General features: G+C 38.6%; 1 protein-coding gene across 5 annotated transcripts; it reads left to right on the top strand.

Annotated features, from left to right (window-relative positions):
- Positions 1-406: 406 nt before the first annotated feature.
- Positions 407-20261, top strand: LOC113007703 (putative uncharacterized protein DDB_G0290521). 5 transcript variants are annotated; one of them, XM_026144553.1, is made up of 13 exons: positions 407-699; positions 6261-6367; positions 6488-6671; positions 7159-7259; positions 7406-7532; positions 9433-9483; positions 9858-9911; positions 11394-11429; positions 12283-12312; positions 12700-12714; positions 15387-15503; positions 16941-17000; positions 17128-20261. In XM_026144553.1, exons 1-13 carry the CDS (start codon positions 636-638, stop codon positions 17154-17156), a joined length of 975 nt encoding a protein of 324 aa, XP_026000338.1. In that variant the 5' UTR covers positions 407-635; the 3' UTR covers positions 17157-20261. The 5 variants fall into 5 exon arrangements, with proteins under 5 accessions (XP_026000338.1, XP_026000337.1, XP_026000336.1 ...); XM_026144552.1 differs by having other exon boundaries at positions 12697-12714; positions 16944-17000; XM_026144551.1 differs by having other exon boundaries at positions 12697-12714.
- The last annotated feature ends 1807 nt before the right edge of the window (positions 20262-22068 follow it).

Genomic DNA, 22068 nt, shown 5'->3' with positions numbered 1-22068 from the left:
TCTTATCTAACTGCTGATGATACTACCCTACCCAACTCATAGTACCATCCCCACAGCTATGACCTCAGCACATAAGAGATAGATCCTTTCGAGGTCTTGCTGGACCCTTTATCAAAATTTGGGAAATACTTAATGAATGACACGATTATACTCATTAGTGGCACTTTCGAGTTAAAATAGTGCATGGCGGCTGCTATCATGAATGACACAAGTCCTAATCGGCACTAATCGCGCTTGATAACGAAGAGCATGCACCCGAAATGTTCGCAATACTTAACAGAGAGATACAGACAAAAAGCCCACTAATTAGCGCGGAAAGTCATGTGAATGCCAGCACAGCAACGTACCTAGCAGTCAGTCCGCCTCCCTTCATTTGAGAGAAGAGACCGCCTACCAATAAAAACCGAACCTTCTCTCCCAATCCAGACAAAGGGGACGACGGATCCGCGGCGGCGCGCACTGAGCCTGAGCATCTCAGCACCTTGGATTGATCCGACGCGCAAGAACGCACCGGCACACACGCGAGCACGCCCTCCAGATCTACCTGAAACCTCCACGCCAGTTAATTGTCATTGTTGAAGGGCGAGAAAAGGGAGATTGAACCCCGATTTTATTCGCAGCCTCGCCGTGTTCCCATGATGTCATACCTGTGGATTCTGCTATTAGGAAGCCTGCTGGCTACGCACGCCAAGGCACAAGGTAATAATTTGTTTCCAGTTAATTCAGCGCATTCTTCAGCAGAGCATTTCATGTGTTAGTGTGCATGGTGGCTTCTATCTATCTTTTTATCTGTGCATCTATCTGTCTATCTATTTATCCATCTATGTCTGTCTCTCCCCCCGTCTGTCTGTCTGTATGTCTGACTAACTGACTGTGCTGGTCATTATCTCACTGCCTCCATTTCTCCCCCCACCTTTACTCCCCTCTGGCTCTCACCTGTCTTTCTCCTTTTCTGTCTTTTTCTCTCCTCTTGCCTTTGCTTGTGTGAGCACAATTACCACTGTGCCTTTTGCCCGAATCCCTGTCATGTTTCAATTCAATTAACCTTTAGCTGATTAAAAAAAAAATCTATGTTATTATTGTTATTATCAGTTCTGGCTAAGCGAATGAAAAGCCCTCCATCTTTATTACTATATTGGGGTTCCAGCTTTGTTTCCCAGACATCATCATTAAAAAAAGGTGTGTCTTGTCATGTGGCCATTTCTTTTTGGACTGGAGTTTAGGTCCATAGGGGTGTGGTGGTTCCATTGTTGTTACATAAATAATTATAATTGATTCCCGTTTCCCTGTTTCTGTTTCAATGTGTTATTGAGCCACATCTATTCTTTTCCTCTGCATCTCTCGTTCTTCGTGTTTTCTCTCTCCTCTTCCTTTCCCTTCTCCTTCAGCTGGCCCATGGGCCTCTGCCCTTCCCTGCGGCACATGCAATGATTCCAGATTGTTTAAATGTGCAGTAAAACTCACAGGAATAGAAAGAAACATTGAGAAAAACACATAAAGTGAGGAAAAACTAAAGAGAAAAGTGGACAGCTGTTGGCAAAAGATAAAGGAACAATGTAGCTGATTGAGAGGGAAAACAAGGATACACAAGCATGGAAAAAGTGAGACAAATTCGTTTTATTATCCTTATGCAAAAAAATTCAGTTGGACGTTGGTGCGCATGGATGCAATCTGGCAAAATCTCACTCTACCGGTTATCACCAGATAAACCATCAGAGAGGAACCACCTTCACACACACGCACACTCTCTCTCTCTCACCCACACACACACACACACACACACACACACACACACACACACACACACACACACACACACACACACACACACACACACACACACACAGACAGACAGAGAAAGAGAGCGCTTTTTTCCCTTCTCTTTTCACACACATTGCCCATAATTGCAGAAGTTTAATGTGATTTTAAACTCAGTAGATGTTGGACTACTCAATCACAGAAAATCTCAATGGGTGTGTTTGCTGACTTGCATATGTGTGCACACCAATTCTTAGTCACACCAAAAAAGATGGGGCGCTAGCTCAGCTGTATATGTGCACATCAGTTATAGTGCGATTTATAGAGTTGAATGATAGGGAGTGTCAGTAACTAGATCCAGCACCAGCTGTAGACAACACCCATCTACAGAACTAGTCTCAGCGCCTTACGCTTCCCGGGGGCCCTTAGCATCTGTGTGCGTATGTGTAGGTGGGAGTGGGGTAGAAGTTTAATGTACAGAACATGTGGGAGTATGGGTGTGCTTTATTTATCGGTGTGCACAATTCAGCTAGGGAACATGTGTTTGCCTTAGAAACAAATAAAAGAAAAAAGAGCTGTGATGTGAGCCAGGTGTGTGTGTGTGTGTGTGTGTGTGCAGACTTGTCTGTGTTTACACCTTCAACTGCTAGCACATAAATCATTCTTTCGGTGGATAAGGGAAACCCACACCCATGCACACAAACACTCCACACATGCATTATCTCTATGGGGGCATTGTTAAGACACATGATTGGGGTAAACACAGCACTTTCTATCCCATAGAAACACAACAGAACCATACCTGTGTCACCTGGCACACATGCACAAATGAGTTCATGTGTATTTTTACAAGGCAGGGCATGCACACGCATTATTACTCATTCAGCTACACACAGGAAATCGCACAAAATCTCATGGTAGGAACCAGAAAAGCTCGAGAGTAATGTTCCTTTTTAATTCATGGTGCTGGTAACGTGTTTCAGATTCCAATTTATGTAATGCACTGTCCTGTGTGTTACATAACTAAAACTCCATTAAAAACACCTTTACTCTTCTTCAGTTTCCAAAACAAACAAAAAGAGAACGTAATAGGAATTAAAACAAATTCAGCTTTTTATTGTCAGGCTTGCTAGGGCGTAATATAAAATGCCAAGATAAGGAGTTCCATCACTGGACATATCCACATACTAGTATAATTCCCAACTGTCCATGTTATTTATCTTTCTACGATAAGATAAGATAAGATAAGATAACATAAGATAAGTTTATTAGTCATTTCTTTACAAGGGGCTTTTCACAGTATATAGATTGCTATCTTTGATGTGGCAAATGTTTATACTAGTCCCCTTTCCTGAAAACATTGAAACTAGTTAACATGCTGTAAACTACAGAAACATCATTATTTAACACAGTATATTAATTGTTCATAAGAACCACACCTCTTTGTGGCATTCTTTGCAATCACATATATTTAAGTGGAATTTCCTTTTAATTAAAGTTCGTACCTTATTTCCCAAGAACCACTTTTCCTGGTTCCTTGTCATGACAGTTCTGTCTCTCTCTTTTTTTTTTAAAGCATGTTGATTTATGCCAGAGTGCCACCATGACAAAGCTGATGCCCATATCAGTTTGCTATCCTAAGTGCTATATTACAATTTCATCTTGGTTGAATTATATAGGCGAGGTACAGCATACTTCAGGATGAACTCTTACATTTTGGCATAGATCCAGAAGGCTGTTATCAATCACTCTTCTTTCTAGATACATGTCATATAAAAAAGTAGTAAAGCAAACTGCCGGTTATGTAACACGGAAAGGTGAAGATGGACTCGAAATGAGCTGTGTGGAAAGATGCTTATAAAATTTCTCTCACGGAGCTAGAAGTTGCCAGGAGTTATAGGCAGAAATATGTCTTTTCCAAGAGTCGTCCTTTTCAGGAGAGCAGCTAGAAATAATCAATTAACTGCCTGCTCATTGCCAGTATATTATTTGATATAAATGTAGTTGGCAGTTGAATGATTAAGTAATAATTCACTTATATCTAAAATGTTGAATACTTGCCATTTGTAGCTGCACAGATATTCAAAACAAGACATTTGATCATGTCACTCGGGCTGTATGAAATTATATCAGGCATTTCCCACATCTGCTTTCATTCTACCCAATTAAATTAGTCAGTATTTGAAAAAAATCAATCAGCAGTCTAATCAATAATAATAATAAAATTAATAGTGGCGGCATTCATTTCCAGCGACGGCATAAACCCAACAAGACAAGTTCTCTTTATTACACTTTAATTTTTGTTAATTAATGAGCTTCTAGGTGCTGTTAGAGAGATTTTTCCGCCAGTCTAATTGATAGTAAGATACGTTCCCACATGGGTGAACTGGTTTAACTTAGGAACTTCTTTCTCAGGGAATATTTTTGCAGTTTAGCACAGTTGTTTTGCGCCACACAATAGCGTGCGGCCATGTCAGAGACACAGATGACTCATCAGCCTCAAGGGAAAGTAGCGACAATGAAAGAGAGAGAGAGTCGAGACTTGGTGAAATGGAAGGGGCGATAGGGAAGGCAAGGAGTGAGAGCGCTTGGGATGTGCAACAGTTGGCTTCACTGCTGTGCTAACACAAAACAGGGCTCCCCTTACTCAGAGAGGGTGAATGGGAACATGTGTGCACATGAACTTCATACGTGTGTGAACATGTAGCTGTTTGTATGATAGGGGACAGGAGGGGAGGAGGGAACATTACATGAGTTTGTATGTATGCATGTAAGTGTTGCTGGACTGGGCAATGCTTATGGGAGAGGTAGTTAAACGAGGAAGTGGCAAACTAATAGATGGGAACAGAATGTTCTATGAAGAAGGAGTTTGCATAGAGGGGTAGCCTCTACACACTCATAAACACAAACACACATGCACAAGAACTGGGGGAATTATATTTTATCCTCATGTCTCATGCACACTGCGTTCTCACACAAATAGAGACTCATTATTAGAGTTAATGGTTTGAGAGATTATTAATAAGATTGTGGCAGAAGGTTACTGACAGCTGTCTAAGGAACAGTTTGATGAATGTAGTGTTTTTTCTGTGCCTCACCATAGGTGTTCTGGTGAGACTCATCAACTTCAATCTTAACTGTGTTCCACCCCATTAGCCTGAAGTGGCATGCTACAGCACATCTTTGCTGAAGACAGTAATTTCCAAAGAACTGATTAAGATAGTGAAATTGATACATACCACACATATCCATGCGCACAATGTATGGAAACTGATTAATGTTTGTTAAACTGGTGCAGTGATATTCAGTGGAACAAAGAGATTTTTTTCTATGATGGTTTCAGGAGCCATGCAGTGGTGCATGAGAGTTTGCATGTCAAATATTCATGCTGCAGTGTGTGTGTGCACTTGCTTTTGTTTGTGTGTGTGATTTTTTTTTCCTGCAATATGAATGTATATTTGTGTGGATGAATGGATTCAGGGTGTAGCCAGTACTTGTTACCACTAAAAGATTTTCACCCCGATGGAAATACTTTAGATGTGTTGCTGCTCTCCCTCCAGGCTTTGCTGATTGTGATACAATCTCACTTGGCAAGCCCCGTGATTCTTTATTGAAAATCCACCCTGCAATGAATAGCTCTTAAAAAAGTGGTAGAGGTATTTGATTAGATTTTTTAATCAGTCCTGCCTTAATATTGGGTGTTTTGTGAAAGAAGATCTGCTCAGATAAACCAGCATCAGGGTGCTGCTGACGTCAGCAAGCAAAGAACAATCAAGCCAGAGCTCACTTTACTGCTTGAGCTTGTCACATGCGACGGGGGAATGTCACAGGCGTACACGCACACATTGCTTGTCACACACAGACTGACAAAGAGCACATCTCTGTCATTTTCTCATTAGCACAGAGTTGCAATGCCAGTGCTGAGGTTAAGACTGCATTTGATGTGGAAGCAGGTCACAAGTGATCGATGTGTATGTGAAGCAGGTTTTTTTCGTTTGTTTTTGGCTGGATCGGTAGCATCAGGCACCAATCAGGCCAGGGTGTGGTTCTAAGTTTATGTATGTGTCATCTTAAACACCACTCAGATGACTTTAATGACTTAGAGGAGCAACAGATGGAAGGCGATTAAGGCGTGCTGCTTTTTAATAATCAGCGGTTACACAAATCATGCCAAAATTTTAGTAGAAACTTTATTATCTATATTATTATATTAGAAACCAATGCGATATTCCTTGCATTGGTTTTCAAACAGAAAAGTTACAAAATAGGGAATTGTATCATCGGGAAGTTCTATGGGTTCAAAAGCATGGAAAAATATTCTTTGAGACACTGAGGTGGACTTTGAGTCGCCATGTCTGCCTTTTTTGTTTGATTGTTGTACAGGTTCTGCCAGCTGTGGCACCATGAATTGGCTTTTTCCCATCTGTTTCCAACTGATTGTCAGTATGTAATCCCACACTGTATTATTCTCTGACTTGCGTCTTTCACTTAACTTTGTGCAGATGATATAATCCCAACAGTAGAGCCATCTATTGAAACTCCCACATCTAAAGCAGATGTAGAGGTCATCGACCAGCATAACCTTGGGGAGGTGGTCACTGCAACTGAGGTGAGAAATTGAGATATTTTGTTTGAACTGTTCAGTCCTGGGTCCCTGTCAGCCGTTTGAAAATCTCACCTAGTGTTACATAGACCGTTGCTTATTTAAATAAAATGTTGTGCCAAACAGGAAGTATTGCAGCCTGAGCCCACTGCTGACCCTGAGGCTGAATTAATCCAAGAAGCAAATGCTGCAGATGTAAGCACAGAGCCAGTGCCTACAGATGCTCCTGCAGGGGAGGAGGGTCAATCAGCGAGTCCTACGACTGGAGAAACAGAACCAGTTATTTCTGACGCGCCTACAACTACACAAGGTGATTAATAGAATTGCATATATGCACATTTAAAGCAATAATGAAACATGGTGCTTTTGTTTCTCTTTTTTTGTTAGATAAATAAACTGCTGTCAGTTTCCTCACTTTTTAATACTTGGCATTCATACTACACTGTTGTTTTTATTCTTTCTTTCTTTTTTTTTACCTCTCTGCTGTAAAATGTTTCAGGTAGTTAATATCTCACAGCAAAGCTGCAGTTTATTAAAAATAAAAATCTTCATTCTTCATTGCAGCAAAAAGCAGGTTCAACTTTTGCACTATTACATCAAAAAAAAATGATGTAACTTTGAAGGAATGGCTATTATAATGTAAAATGTTTCTTACATGTCTTTCTTGTATTGTTTTTAACTGTGCAGCAAAACAAGCCCTAAAAGCCCATGCCACAGAATGTGGTAATTGGGCTATAAAAGGAAAAATCAGTGAACTAATGCTTCGCTACTTCTGTTTCACTTCTATCCATGGCCAGCTGCTGATTCTGAGGATGACACTCCAGAAGCTACGCAAACAGCAGTTAATGAGGAGGCGCAACCCACCACAAATGCGAATACAACACCTGCTCAAGACGAGGTTAATACCATTTTTTAAAAAGTAAAACTTCTTATTCACACCTATTAAGGTTTGTATTTTACAGATGTCATTAATAGGTTGCTATGATAGTGAGTAAATGTGTCCTGTACTATGGGTTCATATGTGTTATAATATTTTTTTAATAGAGTGGACTTCATGACATCATAACAACAGTAGGTCTAGAAGCCAATGAGGAGGCACCAACTGATCCATCTGCTAATGAAGAGTCATCCACAGATGATTTCACAACCACAGATGAAACTGTCACTATAAGTAAGTAAAGATATTCAAGTACATATTTTGCACACTCTTGTACATGCATTCATGAATATGGAAAATGCACCTGAGTTTTGAAAATGAGTATGTGCTAAGACCACAGAGAAAAAGTTGTAAACAGAGCCAAGCACATGTATTCTGTAGATGAGGCCATCTCTTGAGTGTCTTTTATGATGGGATATTACACAAACTTCTTAGTAAAACGTCACCTGCTGTCCCTTGTTTCCAGTATAAGCATGTATTTTGTGTGACAGTAGAACTGCAAGTCATAACAAGTAGTATAAAGAGACCTTTATATGCCTCATATATACACAAATAATAGCATACAGACAATAAACATACCTGTATTTTCCCTTTGCAAATGCAGGTCGGTTATTATTTGGCATTATGACTCCTTCTTCTTTTGATCATATAACCTCTAAACAAGACCTAAAAACATTTTATTTTCCTTAAATTCAGTTATATGAAATACACAGAAGCTTGCAAGTTAAGCTGATGTTCAGAAATGTTCATTTACAGCATTTTAAATAATTACAGAAACGACAGATGAGGATCTGCATAGCTTGAAAATCATTTGAGCAGAAACATTTTTTAGAGCTTTCTTAAGATGATCAGTTGAATCTTGGGGTTTTCCCATAATCTCTGAATATACGGCAGCGCTGCCTGTCCCTGAGCAAAGACTTCAAATCAAACAGATCTGAAGAATGCCTTTCATTCTTGCAGTTTTGTTTTCTAGATTTTGGCCATAACTACATATTTTAAATTTGAGATTCGATCTCAACTGAGAGATTCTTTGATTCTGGGACTAATAAAATTACTCCTGACAGAACTTTTGCATTGTCACTCATTAAAAAATATGTACATGCTGTAATGCTTTTTTGAGGTGTAATGTACTCTATATTTTTTTCTGCAACTCCCTGTTTTCTGAACAAAATAATCCATCTGTGCCTTTCTATCAGGAAATACAATTCCCTTAGGAAGGTTCTAAGGTGGGATTTTGGCTTGGCTGATTTTATCTTCCAAATTATGAATGTCATGAGCCTGCCAAATGACCCGAGTAAAGGTTTATGAAAATAGAAGTGTCTCCCTTAATTTATTTCTATTTATCTTATAACACCCTCTTTCTCAAACTGGAGTTTGTGCTCTTTCATACTAAATGTTATGCTGACCTCATGTCAGTATGTCCTATTCTAAGGTTATGTTTGGCTTTACCTTTTTTTAGACAGAGACATTGTGCTTTAGCTTAGCTTGTCCCTAGAAGTGCAAGCACTGAGATGGGAAAGGAAGTTAGTAATTTGGACCAATTACCCTGGAAGAACTATTCAGACAAGAAGAAAAGATGTGGGGGTCAGAATGAGAGTAATGTAGGTTTGTTATTTAACATCCATCCTATCAATAAATTATTTTGGTATTTTAATTGCATTTGTTTTCATGATGTTATTAACAGAAAGAATAGGTCCCTAGAAAATAGGTCACTGAGGTTTCTATCAGTGATAAATTAATGCGGTGATCACACCCCACCCTGCCCTGGCCAGCCTAACACTATACACTGAGTCCCACATGTTATTTAAGTCAATTGGGTTTTCCCCAATAAATATATAGTAGGGTAAGGTTTTGTTCGTGACAGACAATATCCCTTAATCTAAGTCAACATTGGTTCACAAGATCACAGTTACACCCTTGGAGCTGGCTGTGTTTCAGTATTTCAGTACTGAGAACACCTCTGCAGGGCATTCACGAGGGTCATGAGGGACTGAGAACAGAGTGTTACAGTGTGTTACATGTGTTTCAATATGTTTTGGCATTATCTAGATAAAATTCCTGTACAGTGATTGATTTTGTGTTTCTGTTTATGTATGTATGTATGTATTTATTTATTTGTTTGTTTATTTACCAGATCCAGGGTTTAACATTGAGAAGACGTCAATTGCAGAGCAGGAAACACATGGTCAGTAATTGCTCATAATAATTGCTGTTGAGTTTATTGTTGCTATTGATAAAAAAAAATGGAGATGCACAGAAGTACCTGTCCAATACAGCACGAACAGATACTGATGGAGATTTAGCCTAAAGTGTCGTTTTGACTGAAAACTTCAAATCAGTACAATCTATGCGATGCAAAGAGAGTAGCATTGTTTACCACAGTGACTGTAGATTTTAAGGATCAGCTGTTATGGCCCCATCGACATGGAGGGCTACATGCTTTTTATTTCAGTGTTTTCACAAACACATTGGCAAGATTGATTGACTGACAAACAGGCTTATTGATTGATTGATTGATTGATTGATTCATTTATTTATTCATTGTTTTACTGTATACAGTGTTAAACCAGGAAACTCCCGTGAAGAGCAGGATGGGACCACGGCAGAATTCAGGTAATAATAATAATAATAATAATAATGGATTGGATTTATATAGCGCTTTTCAAGGCACCCAAAGCGCTTTACAATGCTACTATTCATTCACTCTCACATTCACACACTGGTGGAAGCAGCTACGGTTGTAGCCACAGCTGCCCTGGGGCCGACTGACGGAAGCGAGGCTGCCATATTGCGCCATCGGCCCCTCTGCCCAACACCCGGGGATCGAACCGGCGACCTTCCGGTTACAGATGCGCTTCCCATCTGTAACCGGAAGTTGGGAAGTTGGGAAGTTATTGCTCATAATAATTTCAATTCAGTTTAGTGTCGTAACCAATAACCATCTCTTAGGGATCAACTGTCATGGCCCCATCGACATGGAGGGCTACATGCTTTTTGCTTCAATGTTTTTAAAAACACATTGGCAAGATTGATTGACTAACAGGCTTATTGATTGTCTAATTTATTGATTGATTGATTGATTAATTCATTCATTTATTCATCCATTTATTGACTATTTTACTATATACAGGGTTAAACCAGGAAAGTCCCGTGGAGAAGAGGGTGGTAGCACACCAGGAGTTAGGTGGTTAGTAATTGCTCATAACAATTAAAATTCAGTTTATTCTTGTAACCAATAACCGAAAATGTCCAGAATAAATAAAGATATGAAACAACACAACCAGTGCAATGAGATTAGCCCTGTTTACGACAGCGACTAGATCTTAGGGATCAACTATGAATAGTTGTATTTGTATATCCAGTTGAGTCTTTTGCCTTAGCTGCCATCATCTAATTATCTATTATTTTTAAGTGGTGAAATTAGAGTCTTAAAGCCATTAAGATGCAAAATATTACAGGGGAAATTAGTGACAAGACTGTTGTCATCTTCATAAAGGTTTAAAAAAAATAACAAAGTTATTCCTCTACCAAAAATTTTTTTAGCACTTGATCACTTGAAAACTGCATCACAGACTGGGGTTTGAGATGGTCCTCTGGTAGCTCTAGAGCCTGGTACAACAGGGCTAATGCACCATATTCACAGTAGGTCTTGAGCAAGGGTTAAATTGGGATTTGAAACTTCTTAGAGTACTTATTATTTGTGAATAGTGGTCAATATTTTAGTGGGTGTTTAGCCTACTGTATAGTACATCTACCACTGAATGTATTCATATTAACACATTTCAGTGCAAAATTAGTTCATACTGTTAGCACCTGTACAACATAACCAGCAAGAAGTGTATAAACTATGCATGATATTGTTTAAGTCAAACCAAATGCTAATCGTTACTGTGTAGTTAAATGTGACTGAGCTCAAGACGCTGGCAGCTCCCATTTAAATCCAATGAAAGGGGGACAGAAACACCATGTTATAGTGTGTTAGATTTGTGATATGTATTCATAAACATCTGATAAGAAATTCCCATTCCGAGAATAATTTTGCATTTCTTTATTGATCCACGGTATTTGTTAATTTTATTTCATTTATTTTTTTAGCACCTCTGTCAAACGACGAAAATAAAAGCGAAGATGGTTGGTATTCATTCATAACTATTATGGTTGAATTTATTGTTGTATCCAAACTAAAAATGTCCTGTGTATGTACAAAGTTAGCATTGCAATCAGGGGCTAGTAAGGTGTAGTTTGGTTTTCATAAAACATTCTTCTCATTTCTCTTGTCTCTCTATTGGAAGAAGGCTGTCGGTTCAGTGCCTTGCTCCCATGACAAGGTGCTGAACTGACTTGTTTTACAAAAGCTTAATCACTAACCTTGCGGCAATATGACAGAAATGTGGGAACAGCAGATTTTCCTGAAGCAGCTTCTCAGTTCCCTCCTGAAATGTGAAAACTCAAAAGTAGTATAATCATTTATATACTTGCGAAGGGTGAAAGACTCCTCTTTAGTACTCTGTTATTAGCAGCTTCTTCAAGTTGAAGCAAGTAAAGGGCAAGGATGATGTCACAGACATATACAGACAGGCAGTGCAGAAGGAGATAACAGGGTTGTTTGAGTGTGGATAAAATCAAAGATCAGGTTGTGAAAGAGCTGGAGAAAGTGTTTGTCTCTCTCTCGCTCTCTCTCTGTGAGATATTTTATCGCTCTGATGCTATAAAAGTATCTTTGCCATCTTTGTAACTGTACATAAGGGATGTTTCATACAATCTTGTGTATGCATGAGCGTGTGTGTGTGTTTGTACAGTCTAGTTAGGACAGAAACTTTAGAACTCTTAATGCCCCTGAGGTTACAAGTCACTGTAAAGAGAATAATCTCACCTTTCTTCTTTTTTTCCACTTTGTCATTTCAGCAACAATGCTTTACATGCATCATTAGAGCATTTAAATAATACCTTCTCTCTCCTTTCTTGTCTTTCTGTCTCTCTTTAGTGCCTGCTTTGGGTGCCTCAGGGAGTGATGGTAAGGATTTAATTTTTTCTGTTTGTCTTTGAGATCAAAAATACGCATGATAGCAAAATATTACAGTGCAAATCCTAGTCAAATACCGTACATAGGATCGTAGCCGCAGCAGCACAAATAGGCCCAATGTGGTTCTGAAACAGACAGGATATTACTGGCATGCCTTTGTCAATGCAAACAGGATACAAGAGTCACAGAGAAATGCCTCTCTCTCGTGTTTGAAGCTGGTCTTTAGGGGTGTGTCACATCGAATTTTATTGGAAATAACAGTAGAATTAAATGTTCATATCAAAGCAGATGAAAGGATACAAACAGTTTACCATGAACAACTGAATGTGATGTTGTTGTGTTGCTAACTTTTTGTGTGTTCTCTCTTCTTTACAGCAGATCAACAGCCCCAAAGTGAGTTCTCTCCTCTGTTTTCCTATTTTAAAGTAACAATCCACGTGTGCCACAAACCTACATGTAACTTAGTTGGCTAAGACTCTCAACCTTTCACCATAATCTCTTTCCATATTTACTGATCAAAAATCTATTCAGTTCCCAACCTGCACACATACACATGAGCATTACTCATTTGTAGCATTGCTAAATATTCACTGACTTCTGGGGCTCACAGCGTCCTGAGCACCACTTCTGAAGTCTGTGTGCACAAGACACAGACTTCAGAAGTGAATCGCTGCTGGGCCAACTATGACTTCACTGTGATGATTATTACCAGAATGTTTTGGTAGCAAATAATTCAAGCCCCACAGCAACACCCTAATTACAACCCCATTATTGATCGGGTCATCTCAGTCAATTTAAATTATAGTCTGTTTACATTGTCTTTCTAACACTACAGTTAAATTTTGGAGTTTTGCCTCTATGCACTGCTCAGTGGATTTTAAATTAAAGAGTCAGACTTTTAATTTTGAATTAGAAACATTTTTATACATAGGTCCTATTTTTAGAGGCTCACAAAGACTGTTTTTATTACTTGGGCGATAATCCTTTGAAGTTAGTGACTGCCTAAAGCCCCGAATCCATGGACATCACCAAATGTCACATTACTTGAGATGCTGTGCTTGGTCTTTACTGAAGCTACTCTCAGTTGCTGCTTTTTTGTGGGTATTTCTGCATTTAGTTCTGTCGTCAGTAACTGAAAATCATGCTCTACTGGGTTGATATCAGGTGACTGACTTGGCCCTATCGAATTTCTTGCCTTGAGAAACTCTTGGGTAGCTTTGCAGTATGCTTTGTGTTTTTATCTATTTGCACTGTGACGGGCTATCTCATCAGTCACATCATCAGTAAATACCAGTGGATCCGTTCCCCTTGGTAGCCATACATGCCTTTGGATCATGAGCTGTTTCTCTTTTACTCCATGCTTTCATAGTACTAGTTCAGCTTTATTTAATCTGTTCCATGTTTGTCAGAACTCTGCAGGCAGTTTTAGATGTTTTCCAGCAAAGCTAATCTGGCATTCTTGTTCTTGAGAATAACCAGGGCTTCACACCTTGTTGTAAATGCTGTGTTCGTGAAGGCATTTCTTGATTGTAGACCTTGAGAAAGGCGCACCTACTTCCTTGAGAGTGTTCTTGACTTGGCTAGATGTTGTAAAGTGTTTTCATTAACCAAGTATAGTGGCTTCGATTGACTGTAACAGGTTGTAATTCCGAAACAGTTAATGCTTTGAAGTCAGCATTTCAATCGCATATTGATTGTTCAATTTAGAATCCATTGTAGTGGTAAAGGGAGGTAAAACTTTAATTATTATGTGTAGTCAAGTAGCTTTGGTAGGTTTGATGGTTAAACCTTCCTTTCAAGTTTAAAAAACATCTAAGAATAATTTTATAAAAGAAGCAAAAGCTGTAGAATCTACCAAATGGATTCAAGGTTTAACTCACAAGTGCCCAAATGTTTAATTACAGGAGCGACTCTAAAACATATTTCGATGATAGTCAGTGTCATTTAGTATTATTTCATGTCAATGCCTCTGTTCAAGAAACAGTTGTGTCCCAGCTGTATGTGATGCGTTTATGCGCATTCATGCTCATACACGTCAGTTTCCACCCACCTTTACTTCCTTTTTCTGACTCACTATACTCTCCGGTTTCATTCCACTTAATTTAACTGACTAATTCCCACTTTTTATTCGTCTCACTTTTCTGACTCATGCCACTCCCTTGCTTTTCTCGCCGTGAGCTCTGGATCTCCTGTCCTCTTTTATTCTTTTTTTTTTCCGAACTTGTCTTTTATGCCTCAACATCAATTTCACCCCTGTAGCGCTGAAAGTCTCGCTGTCGACTCAGGCCACAAGAGGACAATAAAAGCCTCGCCTTTAAGTTGGAAACACAACAGCATGAAATCATGTGCCAGATATATGTAGTGTTAGTGTAGCGACCTATTACAATGAGTTTGATGGGGTTACTTAAACCTTTTTGTTTGTTAAAAACATTATTTAGATGCACAATTAATTACATTTACTCACAATTTAGCCAATTTAGTGATGTATGTGCCAGTACCTATACTTGGCGGTGTGCTGTCACACAGCATGAAAACTATTCATTTTGGTGTTGTCATAGTAACTGGGTTACAGGTGCAGACAGATTTCTGTGAATGCTCACTGTGAATGCTGTGGGAAGTTTAAATGACAGACGAATGAAAAGGAATCAGAAAATTCTGGAACGAGATGATGCAGCCTCGCTCTCTCGCTTACACACACACACACACACACACACACACACACACACACACACACACACACACACTGTTGCTTGCTCTTCATCTCTCCTTCCCTTCCCCCTGTCTGTCTCACACATACACACATAATTCACACATTATGTCATGTCAGTGAGCTTCTTTACTAAATTGATATTCATTCTTTCAACTGCAAAATGGCACCCAGTGCTGACACTCAGTGTTACAGTTACAGTTGTTATAGATGGATTTTCACAGATCACATTAATGCTCAGACCAATAGGTTTACAGTTCCAGTGGCATGTTCATAGGATACTGCTGAACTTGACTGCACATTCTCTGCTGTTATGACTTATCTTTATTTGTCTCTTTGTTTGTTTGTTGTGCTACAGAGGCCAGCTCAAGCTCTTTAGCAGCAATCCTTAGTGCGATTGTTGTGTCTGCAGTGGGAGCAATCGCTGGATACTTCACCTATCAACAGAAGAAGCTGTGCTTCAAAAATAGACAGGGTAATTATCTGATCCTTTTGTTGCTGGTGGAAAACTAATTAATAATAATAAATCAAAGGGAAAAGTCAATTTATACAGTAGCTACCTTAACTGCTGTACGCAAGGTTTGGTATTTGACCAGACAAGAAATTCTTCTTGACCCTCATCAACAATGAATGAAGTGTATGCCAAAATTGTGTTTGTTGTTCAGTTTGGTGCCCACATTAGCAACAGAAGAACTGCTTATGTCCAAGCTCTTTGAAATGAATGCCAACCCCCATCAGAGCTTCAGATCTGTTAAGCTTTAATGACGCTACAAAAGAAAATTATTCATCTTTTATCTGAATCTCCGCTTTAAATCAAGTTTCATCCTAACTGTGTCCAGTGGGCAAGGTGTGTGTTTGTTACTTGTAGTCCTAAAAGCACGGGTTTTCAAGTTTACCAGTTCTTTTAAATTCAGCTTTTGGCTCCCTTTCATGAACTGTTGTCAGTGACATACGACTCACACCATCCTCGCATCCTGCATCCTATTACTGCCAGTTCAGCAAAGTTTTCATTTGCAGTCAACATGAGTAATAGGGCATCCACTTATAGCAGTGCAGGCCAGTAGTCAGATTCAAAGTAACTCTTATAATTTGAGCATTTAGAGTAATAGACAATATGTGTTTTTAATTTGATTAAACATATTTAGACATGCAGTTTTCCTCTGTAAAGAGCAGAGGTAGTAATTGCAGCTAGTTTCTGCTTCACTAACAATAATTTAAAAGACTTCACGAATAGGTATAAGTTTTCCTCTGTGACACAAAAAATAAGAAACTAATTTTCATGGTTTGGATAATATGCAATTACCCCAAGAAATCAAGATCCTTAGAAATTCACACTTCTGTACAGCTGGTGAAGCAGTTTCACACTGAAGGAAGATGAACGCTTTTCCTCATATTTGAGAGAAGGGACGCAATAACTTGATGCTAATTAGTAGAAACATTATTAAGCTAAATCATAGACTGTATACAAAGGATGGGCATATCCACCATGATGTCACAGATTCACAGATTGCGAATCTTAATTTTGAAACCTCAACTTTAATAGTATAGCTGTATAGCTGTATAGGAGTTCTGCATTTTGATCTTGATTAACTTGGGTCCAGTTCAGTTGTTTGAGTCAGCGAAAGTGAAGCCTAGCAGACAGGCGGTAATACAGTAGTGCTCACAAAGCTGTCCTTTTTCATGCAAACTATAAGCCTTGTGGGGATCTATGAGCATATATTCACTTTTAATTGTAGCCTTAAGGAATTGCAATTTTTTTGGGCAATTGCATGTTGGCTTCATTTTTTCTGCTCTGGAGGTTGTTGCTTAAATACTTGCGAAATTCAACTTGGCAGTACAACCTTGCAATTGAGCAATGAGTTCCCACGTTTGTTTTATTCGCTTTTCTCTGACTGTCAATCTTTGTGACTAGAAGCAGACCCTGAGGCTCCACACAAAGCTGATGCAGCAGAGGCTCGGTCAGATCCCCAGGGTATGACAAACACACACACACACACAACGAAAACGCAAAGAACACATTTTTGATATAAATATTCACATGTAATACTTTAAACGTGTTAACCATTAATCTATTTTTTTCCTCCTTTCTTTATTTACAGTTCTTAGCAACCTTCTGAACTCCTCCTAGACCTGAAACGATCACCTTACCGCCCGGGCCAACTACAGTCTAACAAAGTGGCAGTCTCACTGTTCGGCTCTGTCCTCTGTAGAGCTAAATTACTGTGAGGCCCCAGAGTAGGGCTGCGTGTTTCAGTCTGAATTTCTATGTCTGTATGTTGCTCTACACGAGCTTGCGTGGATGTGTCTCAGTGTGCGTGTGAATAATATCCGTTCATTCTTGTGTGTGCATAAATGTGGAAAGAAGGAGCTAGAAAAAGATCATGTGATCTTTAGGGCTTTCATTATTGTTAAAAAAATGTATTAAAATAATTGGTCAAACACTCTACTTTAAACCAAATTATTATAATTTTTTTCAGAGTGGCCATTAAAGAGATTTAATCTCAATTTACGTATAACCATAAAATGGATTAATTATATACCTACCTTTTAATTTTATTTATATGGCTACTATTAATTCAATGTAAATACAAAACAGTAACTGAAATCGATGTTGTAGGTGTTTAACTTGTAATTGTTTCTTTGGAATTTTATACAATTTTGCCATTGTTGAACTGCCCGTATGATTTTAAATCATTTAGATAAGACATTTCTTTTTCAATTATCTATAGTACAGATGCAGGTTAACTGGATAACAGGGGGACACAGTAGCAAGCATTTTGTGGAGTCTGGTTAGGAGCTGTGGTAAAGGATTTAAAGACGAGTATTCTTGGGATGCGTGGTCAAATGTGTTTAGATGACCACCGATGTCACTGAATGTGTGTGCTTGTTTTCTGATAGGTGAAGGGGCTTGATTTAAAATCCTGTTAAGTGACCGTTTCTCCTCGGTCGGTTGAATACATTAAAAGATGACACAAATCAAATACAGCCTAAGATTCAAGTCATATTAATTTAGGAAATACCAAAAACAAGCCAACAAAAATATATTGTGTAAACTTACTAAAGTACGATGAAGTAAAGTCTAATCCTGACATGGACAAATTCAATGGAGGTCATGTAGTAATGTATTAGACTTTGTTCTGATGTAGTATGTGTGTAGTTGTGAAGCAGTCTTTTTTTTTTTCTCTATAGTGCCTTTCACTGACACAGCCTGGCTTGAGCAATCTACAGACACACAGAGAAGATATACAGGGTGACAAATTAAAGGATGGTTTATGCTGCAGGGAGATTTTTTTGTTGCTGTTTCAAATTTCAAATTTCTGAGCTATTCTAAATTTAAAACATTTCACTTTGATGGCTGAAGTCTCTTACAAGATGAAAATACACCCATCCAAATTGCCTGTTTAATTGCTTGGTAAGAATGAAAATAATGGGATCCATAAACTATGGACTTATCAGTCTGAGATCTCCCCCCAGGTCTCCAACAACGTTATCAAAATACATAATGAGGGAATATTTTTTCAGAAGAATATTGTTTTATTCCTCCAATAGTTCCAGAGACATGAACTGGCTTAACACTTTAAACACCCTTAATGCTGGGTCAACCTTTAACTTTTTACCCATCTGTTACTGAGAAGACAAGCAAACCAGTAGGAGGCTATAACAATGAAAGAGTGTTCTGTATTCATTCTTAATCTGTCATTTACGCAATTACATTTTTTAAAATTAAACTGCTCATGCATGTAAAATAATAACACAAACATAACAGCTGCTGTATGTGTGTCCACAGTCGGGCCGTTTACAGTCTTAGTTATTTTAGCTAATCTTGCAATCTAAACTCTTTCAACCACCTCCGCTGGTGGCAGATGTAAAACTCTTCTCATTGTGTGTCTCTTTATTTGAGCAAGCCAGCTGCTGTAACAGTGTATTTTTATTGTTCATGTATCCACATTACAAACGCCATTCACTTGTGATTTTTTTATAGGAATCCTTTACATTTAGCAGCCATGCCTCGGAGCCGACAGATTGTCTTTAGTCAACTTGTTTGCTGTGCTATTTTGTTAATATTATTGTAAAATGCAAAGAATGCAGCGCTACGGCTTTTTTCCAAATGTAGCACACACACAAAAAAATCGTAACTTCTGAATGTCTTTTTTGTTGCCTTGAAGTTTTGTACTTGCCCTGCTCCCTTTAAACTTTGATATATGGCTATAGAGGCTGCATAGTGCTGCAGGTCATGTAATGTGTGTTACTTGTAAAGCACCATATAGCTGCAATACAGGACAGAGACTGTTGCTAACAGCCTAGCCTCAAGCTGAGAAATGTTAATAATCTGTGATCAATTCCACTCTACAAACTGTGGGTCAGACGCAGTGTCAGCGATCTGCCTTCTTAACCTGTAATCTGTGACAGACAAAAGCTGTTTTCTCTTGTAACACTGAACTACGTAGATAGTGTATCAGGAGTGACAATGCACAAAAAATACCCACTCAATAATAATAATACAAATAGGACTAGCCACCGATGCCTTCAAAATACAAATTTTTTCTTTAAATGCAGTACTGCCCTGCAGTGAACAAAAGCACTGAAATGTCCTGCGATGCTCTTTTAGATAACTTCCTGTAATGGAGACTCGTACAATAATCCAGAAAAATTCGATATGCGTTGCTTGCACTGAGGACATCATGGTCAACAATACATTTTGCCGAAACACTCTCGGTCAATAATTCAGTCTTATTTATATTATATCAATTCACAACTACAGTCACCTCATGGTGCTTGATCCCAGCAATACAAAGTATCAGAACACAGCATTCAAACTAGAATGTAAACCTTGAGTGTTGTAAACTCATTGGGTCCTGAAGTGCACTTGCCACATAACACTAGGGCATCAATCATGGCACTGACCAGTCCTGCCTTATTCCTTATATGCTCTTGAATATTCCTGATAGGAAAACAAACAATAATGTCATCATAAAAAAACGACACAGCGACACAAGCAGAGATTTTTTTTGTAATCTCAATGGGAGAAGCACGTTCCTATCCTGTATACATCTTGATTTACTACACATATATAGACAATTCATTTGTTCTTCTTCTGACTTCCTGTTTATTTAAATATTCTGTGTGGTTTTTGTGTAGGAACTGTCCTTTTTATTTTTGTCATCTGGCACTTGTGTTCTTCTGGAGTTGTGTAAATAATGTTTGAGGAATCAATTAAACAGTTTTTGTGGGATTTCTTTTTCTTTCATTTTTAGCCACTGTTGATAGACCAGTTCATCACTTTGGTATACATCAAAAACTCTTCAGTGATGTAATGGATTATTGTAGAACGGACATTCAAGGTCACCAGAAGATTAATTGAATTAGCACCATCTAAAGTTATTGTAGTTTGACAATTACTTTGGTTTATGCCAAAATACATTAGTATTTAGATTTCCCATTAGTCAAAGCAGTGTTTGTTTTTATTGCTAATTCTAAAATGTATGTTTTGTTTGTTAATGTGCTCAAATCTAATGGCAAACATGTAGACTGGCCACTTCATCTGGTACACCTGTTAACACAAATTTCTAATCAGCCAATCACATGCTGGAAACTTAATTTATTTAGGAATATAGACATGGTCAACATGACATGCTAAAATTCAGAGTGTCAGAATGTAAAAGAAAGGTGATTTAAGATACCCTTTTGGTGTCAGACAGTCTTGTCTGAGCATTTCAGAAACTCAGAAACACCGCAACCATCTCTAGGGTTTACAGAGAATGGTCCAAAAAAAGAGAAAAGTTCCAATCAGCAGCAGTTCTCTGAGTGAAGATGCATTATTGATGTCAGAGATCATAGGAGAATTGCCAGATTGCTTTGAGGTAATAGGAAGGCAACAGTAACTCAGATAACCACTTGTTACAACCAAGCCACACAGAAGAGCATCTCCAAAAGTGCAATTTATCTGCAATTTAACAGCAGAAAAACACACTAGGCGTTGCTGCTGTCAGCTAACAACAGTAAAGTGAAGCTAGGATTCATGTAAGCTCACCAAAACTGGACAATGAAAACTGAAACTGAAAACATGGATCTATCCTGTCTTCTAACAACTGTTCAAGCCAAATGGTGGTGTTATAACGAATATAATATTTCCTTGGCACAGTTTCAGCCCTTAATACCTACTGAGAATCACTGAAATCCCACAGCCTGCCGCAGTATTGTTGCTGACCATGTCCATCCCTTTATAACTAGTGTATACATCTTCTGATGGCTGCTTCCTGCAAGGTAACAAATCATTTCACAAAGTTCAGATCATCAGAAACTAGTTTCTTGAACATGACAATAAGTTCAATGTACTCAAATGGCCTCCACAGTCACCAGATCGCAATCCAATACAGCACATTTGGCATGTGGTGGAACGGCAGATTGTTGTCATGGATGTGCACCCAACAAATCTGCAGCAACGGCATGATTTTATCATATCAGTACGGACAAAAATCTCTGAGGAATGTTTCCAGCATTTTGTTGAATTGATACCACAAAGAATTAAGGCAGCTATGAAGGCAAAAGGGGGTCCAACTAGTAGTAGGGTGTACCTAATGAAGTGGGCAGGGAGTGCAATTCTGTATGGTAAACACCAATGCCCTATGGGTCTTATGAGCATGTGGTTGTGACCAATGAGTAAGCTTCAATTACTGTTATTTTACCATACATACGATATAAATACAGTAAAAGTTATTCTATTTTGTGTTTGTGGCTTTTTGTGTATGTGATCTGTCGAAAAGTTAATAAAGTTCAGTGAGAAAAAAAAATCTAAGATATGTAAGGTATTTATAGAAGGACAGCCACACAATAATAATTCTCCCGTTGCAACTGATTTATTGTGACAGGTCTATAAAGACACACCTGATCAGTTTCTCAGAGATAGAATGTGGGAAGTTCCATAATGTTTTTGTTGGTAAGCCAAACACACCTATCTTCATGAGCACATTTGGTACCCCCCCCCCCCCCCCCCCAAGGCATTACACCCACACCAACCGTAAGCCGTCCAATTAAACAAA

Source organism: Astatotilapia calliptera, chromosome 16 (genome assembly GCF_900246225.1).
Source record: "Astatotilapia calliptera chromosome 16, fAstCal1.2, whole genome shotgun sequence".
NCBI lineage: Eukaryota > Metazoa > Chordata > Actinopteri > Cichliformes > Cichlidae > Astatotilapia > Astatotilapia calliptera.
The sequence above is the reverse complement of the archived record's forward strand: the minus strand, read 5'-3'. Positions and strand labels throughout refer to the sequence as shown.

Excerpts from the sequence above, each read along its gene's own strand:
- LOC113007703 (XM_026144551.1), top strand. The coding sequence starts at position 636 with ATGATGTCATACCTGTGGATTCTGCTATTAGGAAGCCTGCTGGCTACG. Across the intron at positions 700-6,260 it reads TACGCACGCCAAGGCACAAG|ATGATATAATCCCAACAGTA; the intron begins GTAATAATTTGT and ends AACTTTGTGCAG. Across the intron at positions 7,260-7,405 it reads CAACACCTGCTCAAGACGAG|AGTGGACTTCATGACATCAT; the intron begins GTTAATACCATT and ends TTTTTTTAATAG.